Below are 6,817 nucleotides of genomic sequence, written 5' to 3'. Positions count from 1 at the left end.
CCGCTCGGCCCAGGGAGAGCCCGCGCCCCGCTCAGCCTTGCAACCCCGCGCCCTGAGCATCTTCTCAGAGGAACAGAGACAAAGGAGGATTCATGTCCAAAGGTAGGGCGGCCGGCCGGGCCACCGGCACCCGCCAGGAGGAGGTTGTGGCCCCGGCGAGCGCGGCCGGAGGTGCTCAAGGGGGAGGGTTCATGCGCTGAGGAGCCCACGCGCGGTGACATATGCACGGACATACACACGGTGACAGATACCTCGAGATGAAATCTTGGAGAAAGGCACACACAGGACGCGGGGAGATACAGGGATCCACGGACACGCAAGCAGGGACTCAGATGCTCACAGAAAGCCCCACGCTGGAATACACTGACGCTCACACACACACCACGCACAGGTACCGGGTCCCGTATAGCCAGAGAAGAGACCTGTGCGCTGACACATAAATCCCGGCTTGCCCTCCTCCCCCAGGCACACGCTGAGACAGGCACCAGCTGGTGGTCTCCAAGGGAACCAGAGGGCCTCCAGAGGACTAGGATGGGGGAAAGAGGGAGGTCTTTTGCTCCTGCGAATGTGAAAAGACTAAGATATCTTTTGTGATTCCTTTTTGGAGAGCCCAGGCTGGGGAGGACTGGACCTGCATCTGTGGGTGGAGGTGAGGTCTTGAAGGCTGCTGAGGGTTGGGAAGATCCCCCCGCTCAGGAGAGAAGGAAGAGGGGCCAGCACTGAGCCAGCCTGGCAGGTGCTATTTTGGAAAGGTCCCTTCCCCCAGTGGCCACCTTCTCAATAGAGGGGTGGGGTCTCTGAGCCAGACAAAGACAACGCCTTTCATTTTCCCGTAAAAGAAAGCACCAGGGCCCTTGCTCAGAATGGGAATGAGGTGGTGGTTCTGTGGGTGACCCCACCACAGGTGAGTCAGGTGAACAGTGCCTCTTCCTAGAGCACTGATGGGGCAGGTAGCTCCTGGCAGAGCTTACTATAGACAGATCCCCTCTTCTCCAGGGACCCTGGGAGATCTGGGAGCTTAGGAGGGGCAGTAAGGACCAGCTAGTCAGGATGGCATACTTGAGCTGCATCTTGCTGCGACCCCATCCTGAGCTTTTTCCTAGCATGAGGGAGCCCCACTCCCATCCTTCATGCAGGTAGGGAGGAGGGCTCTCTCAACTTGAGCCTGTGGCCTACACAATAGCCATTTGCTGGCCAGGGGTGGGCTGCTCTGCACAGGGAGAAAGGTCTGAAGGAAGAGAAAAGTGATGGCTCTAAAGTGACACCTGCCTCACCTTCATTCATTCATTCACTGCTGAGTGCCTAAGGTATGCTGTTGGGACCATTGGGGCACAGAGATCAATAAGACATGGCTCCTGCCCTAAAGAAGGGTGGGAAGTAGGACACATGCAGTGCCAGGTAATTTATGTTCATGATAGCCACCTAGCAAGTTAGGTACCATTCCCACTTTTCTGGGAGAAAACTGAGGCTCCCAGAGGTCACCCAGCCAGGATCCACGCCTGGCTCAGCTGCCTGTCTGTGGCTGGCCTGATAGGGCCAGGAGAGCTGTAGGTGTACAGAGTCCAATTCCAGGGCAGCATTTGTTCCATGCCCTGGAGGTTTTCATGTACCTGCCAGGCAACCTCACCAGACAGTGGGCCCTTGGGGACAGTGACCTTGTCTGGAGTACAAAAGTGTCCTTGGCATTTAATCTCAAGCTTTGTTGGGGTAGATGCCCATTTGACCGTATATGAAGTGGCCTGGATGGGATGGAAGGAATGAATGAAAGGACGACTGAATGTGATGAGTACCCGTGTACGCACAGGGGCTGAGGCATCCACGGGAGCTGGGAAAGCAGAAGCTTCCCTGGGGTAGCACTTGAGCTGGATGGTGAAGGAAGAATAGGAGACAGCCAGGGACAGAAGGGGGCACAGAATCTTCTGGTAAAGCTGTGGCACAGTGACCAGCAGCATGTTTGTAGTACTTGTGACTAATGGATGGCTGTTGTTGGCATGGGACTGGCATGTAATCGGCATGTGGTTGGAGGGGCTGACTTGCCAGCACATGCTCCATGTACTGCACACGATGGGTGATCATACATGCTTTCTGGAAGAATGAAAGTGAGAGCGGCCCTGTCCGGGCTGGGCAGCGGGCTGACTGTAGCCCCCAGGTTGCTTGGGAATCTGGATGTCCCCCTCTCACTCAGCGTCTGTCTTTGGGAGTGCTCTGTTAGGCCACTGCAGTTCATAGGCCAGGTCTGAGCAGCTTTGGTGAGGACGTGCAATTTATAAGAATACCAGACTCGCTTTCCAGGTCTGTAAATTGGGGATAAGACCCCCCACCCTACATGTTTCTCACAACACAAGTTGTGGAGCCCAGGCTCAGCTGCAGAGGCTTGAGGGCAATGGAAATAGCCAGCTGAGTAGGAAAAATGGGGCATTGGCCCCAGTGCAGGTGTGCTGAGGGGGGCCTTGAGCCACGTGCAGGAGTGGAGGAGCAGAGCCAGGCTGCTGAGAGTCAGCTGCTGCCACGCTGAGCCAATCTTGCTGCCGTCTGGAGCTGCCTGGCTGGCAACAGCTTCCTGGGAAGCAAGAGAAAGCCACGCCAGGCCCTGGGAAGGTCTGAGGCTTTGTGAGATTTGGCTGTGCCTGACAGTGACAAAGGAAAGAAGTTTCCCATCAGGAAAGAATCTTGCCAGTACCGGTGGAAGGACCAGGTGGTGGGGAACAAGGGCAGACTCCTGGCTGGGCTTGGGGGTGGGAGGGAGCACTCCTGTCCCCTCTTCCTCCTGCCCATCTGCTGCTCCATCAGGCCTCCCTGTGAGGCTGAGACTCTGCAGGGCTATAGTCATGAACCTCAGGATTCTAAAATGGCAAAGCTGGAAGGCGTCCTTGAGAGAATAGAGTGGGAACTCTGCTTGTGTCATTAGCATCTGGTGGCACCTCCCTTTAACAAGTGCCTTCACATGCCCTATTTACTTTCGCCTCCAGACAAGTCCCTTCTGTGAACTTGGAAGGGGCAGGGGCTAGAGGGTTTGGGATTGTGAGTGACCATGTCCAGTGCTCCTAAGCATCATTCGTGTAATGCTCACCACAGCCCTAATCACCATCCTAGCATTTTGCAGAGGGAGAGCTGGCTCACAGGGGGAGGTGGTCTGCCAGACTCACAAGCTGATGAGTGGCAGAGTCAGGCTCTTTCCACTTCACCCCAAACACCCATTCTATGGCTGGGGAGATGGAAGGCTCTATCCTGGAACCTACCTTGTGGACAGTGGTCTGATAAGGAAAACCAGAGATTTCTCCTGTGTGTGAACATACCCGTGACCTGCCTTTCCCAGTGGGGAAAGGCTGGTTCCTCACCTTCCCCTTCTTTTGCTCCCCACCATTCCAGAAGCACACTCTGTCATCTGAGGCAAGTGATGGCTCTCTCTGGTTCTTGTCTTCTTCCTGCTGGTCCCTGGTCCCACAGATTCAAAACTATGGGAGGGTGTCTGATGCTCTTCTGGGTATACACACCCCCAGTTTGCATTGGTGCTTATGGAACAGAGAGGACACGGAGGCTGGGAGACAGGAGTGTTGAATGCTCTGTAGAGAAGGGTAGTCCTGTGTGTTTCTAAAAGAGGAAGCAGCTGAAGTCAGGAACAGCCAATAGCTGTCAGTCTGGGATGCTACGGGGTCTTTGCCTTTATTTGGTGAGTCAGGACTCTGGTCTGAATAACCCTAGACATTTCTTAGAGTAGTGGTTCTCAACTGGGGTGATGATGTCCCCTCAGGGGACATTTCGCACTGTCTAGACACATTTTGGATTGTCACAACTAGGGGGCTGTGACTGGCATCTAGTAGAGGCCAGCACCCCTACAGAAAGGATTTATCCAAATGTCAGCAGTGCCAAGGTGGAGAAACCCCTGGGCTGGACCCTCAGATGTGGGCTTTGGAGCACAGAAGTGCATTGGAAAGTGTTCTGCAACTAGAGAACCTGGTGCTGGTCTGTATTTTACACCTGACTGCTCTGTGCTCTTAGGCAGGTCTTTTCTCCTCTGGACCAAAGTCTCTTCGTCTATGGAATGAAGGAGCTGGACTGGATGACATTAAGGTCCCCTCTAGTCCCAGGTCCATATGATTCTTTGCCAAGGGAAACATACTGTGGCTAACACATGACCCCTGCTCTCCTCCTGCCTGCCCCTCCAATTCCTTCCATCTTGGGTTTTCAGGGTTCCCAGAGACCAGGACGGACGCAGCCATGTCAGAGCTGGTGCCTGAGCCCAGGCCTAAGCCGGCAGTGCCCATGAAGCCCGTCAGCATCAACTCCAACCTGCTGGGCTACATCGGCATTGACACCATCATTGAGCAGATGCGCAAGAAGACCATGAAGACCGGTTTTGACTTCAACATCATGGTCGTTGGTATGGAGGGCCATGGGGTCACTGGAGGCCTGGTGGCAGGCAGCCCCCAAAATCCCATTTTGTTCCCCAGAATGGCCTAAGTCCTGGCTTCTCTAGAGAGTGATTTTTCTAGAAGGGAGCATTTCACCATGCTGATCACAGAGGCTTGACCCCCTTCTCCCCTCAAGACTAGCTGATCCAGGGGTGGGAGCTTTGGGTGCACTGACAGCCTGAACCCATCACCAGCTGTGTGTACACAGGCAGCTTTGCCTGAACCTATATTCAGGTTTGGGACACCAAAGAGTCATCAATGTCCTTCTCTACCTCCAAGAGCAGGTGGGAGAATGGGATGAAGGGTGGTATTTTTTTGATTTGCTGTAGTGCTTTAGAACTCTGAGGGAATTTCCACGGACTTGGTTACTGAGTAGCGTCACAGAACGTGAGAGCAGGAAGGGACCTTTGCCCCCTCAGTTGCTGAAACAGAGACGTAGGCACCATCCTTCTCTCCTCTTCCTTTATCCTCCAATCTAATCAGTCATCAAGTCCTACTCATTTTATCTCATCAGTATTTCTCATGTCTGCCCACTTCCTTCCATCTCCCCCGCTGCCACCCTAGGCTGAGCTAGGTCTCTCACCTGGATTGCCACGGCCACCTGACACAGTGCTGCGCAAAGTGCTGACCTGCAGCAAGATAAGCTCAGCTGGAGCTTGGGCCAGAGTGCAGGTCGCCTGGAAAATCTCACTATAAAAAACAGCAGCTGAACTGAGCAATGTGCTCAGTGACATAGTTGATTTACTTCTGAGTGCAAACATTTTATCACAAGAACTGGTAGCAGGCAGTTCAGGGCGGTTCATGGACCCTGTTAGCTGGGCTACAGGCCACACTTGGAAGTGACACTGACCCCACTCCTTCTCTGTCTCCTTTTCTCACTAATCCATTGTCCACCCGTGACTGAATAATTTTTCCAACTTGCAAAACTCATCAAGTCACCCATCCTACTTAAAACCCTCCAATAATTCTCCTTTAACCTCAGGATAGGTTTAAATACCTATTCGTCCTGGCTCTACTTCTAAAACTTAGCCCTGATTACATCCCACCTGGCATTCTACTCCTCACTCTCAAGGAACAGGTCTCCTCAACTTGCCACATTCTTTCCCACCTCTGAGTCTTTGTATTTGCGGTTCCCTCTGTCTAGAACTCCCTTCCTGCTTCTTATGGCTCATTTGAAGTCATCTTTCAGGTTTCAGCTTACTTGCTGCATCTTCCTAGAAGTGTTTTTGATCCCAGAGAGGCTGGAGTTACAATATCCTGTGGTTATCACTTTCACCATGGTTATTACAACATTGTAACCATCTGCTTATGTTTGGTTTCTCTCACACAAAATGACTTTTTGAGGGTAAGAATGATGTTTTGTTCACTACTGTGCCTCCAATTCTAGAACAGCACTTGGCACTCAAGAATACTTAATGAACAAGGGTTGGGCGAGGTGGCTCATACCTGTAATCCTAGCACTCTGGGAGGCCCAGGCAGGCGGATCACTTGGGCTTATGAGTTTGAGATAAGCCTAAGCAAGATCAAGACTCTGTCTCTACTAAACTTAGAAAACTAGCTGGGCATTGCAGTGGCACCTAAAGTTCTAGCTACTTGGGAGGCTGAGGCAAGAGGATTACTTGAACCCAAGAGACTGGGGTTGCTGTGAGCTGTGATGACTTCACGGCACTCTACTGAAGGCAACAGAGTGAGACTCTATCTCAAAAAAAAAAAAAACACAAAAACAAAACCATGGTGGTGCCTGTGGCTCAGTGACTAGGGTATCAGCCCCATATACCGAGGGTGGCGGGTTCAAACCCAGCCCTGGCCAAACTGCGACAACATAAAACATAGCCGGCTGTTGTGGCGGGCACCTTAGTCCCAGCTACTTGGAAGGCTGAGGCAAGAGAATTGCCTGAGCCCAAGAGCTGGATGTTGCCATGAGCTGTGACACCACAGTACTCTACTGAGGGTGACAAAGTGAGACTCTGTCTCTTAAAAAAAAAAAAGAAAAGGCTCGGCGCCTGTGGCTCAAGTGGCTAAGGCGCCAGCCACATACATCTAAGGTGGTGGGTTCGAATCCAGCCCGAGCCTGCCAAACAATGATGGCTGCAACCAAAAAATAGCTGGACATTGTGGCAGGCACCTGTGGTCCCAGCTACTCAGGAGGCAGAGGCAGGAGACTCGCTTGAGCCCAGGAGTTGGAGGTTGCTGTGAGCTATGATGCCCCAGCACTCTACCAAGGGGGACAGCTTGAGGCTCTGTCTCAAAAAAAAAAAAACCTTAATTAATAAATGACCTTTTTGGCTCGGCGCCTATAGCTCAACCGGCTAGGGCGCCAGCCATGTACACCTAAGGTGGCGGGTTCGAATCCCCAGCCCGGACCCGCCAAACAACAATGACGGCTGCAACCAAAAAATAGCCAG

At 52.7% G+C, this 6,817-nt stretch overlaps 1 protein-coding gene across 1 annotated transcript in view; it reads left to right on the top strand.

Annotated features, from left to right (window-relative positions):
* The window catches only part of SEPT3 (septin 3), a 20,653-nt gene continuing 13,836 nt past the window's right edge, over window positions 1–6,817 (top strand). The window contains exons 1-2 of the mRNA XM_003783147.1: window positions 1–102; window positions 4,190–4,381. Of these exons, the coding sequence (XP_003783195.1) occupies window positions 93–102; window positions 4,190–4,381 (202 nt within the window). The 5' untranslated portion in view covers window positions 1–92. The remainder of the gene's footprint in view (window positions 103–4,189; window positions 4,382–6,817) is intronic.

This window comes from Otolemur garnettii, unplaced genomic scaffold (genome assembly GCF_000181295.1).
Source record: "Otolemur garnettii isolate 467f Iridium unplaced genomic scaffold, OtoGar3 scaffold00007, whole genome shotgun sequence".
Taxonomy (NCBI): Eukaryota; Metazoa; Chordata; class Mammalia; order Primates; family Galagidae; genus Otolemur; species Otolemur garnettii.
The sequence above is the reverse complement of the archived record's forward strand: the minus strand, read 5'-3'. Positions and strand labels throughout refer to the sequence as shown.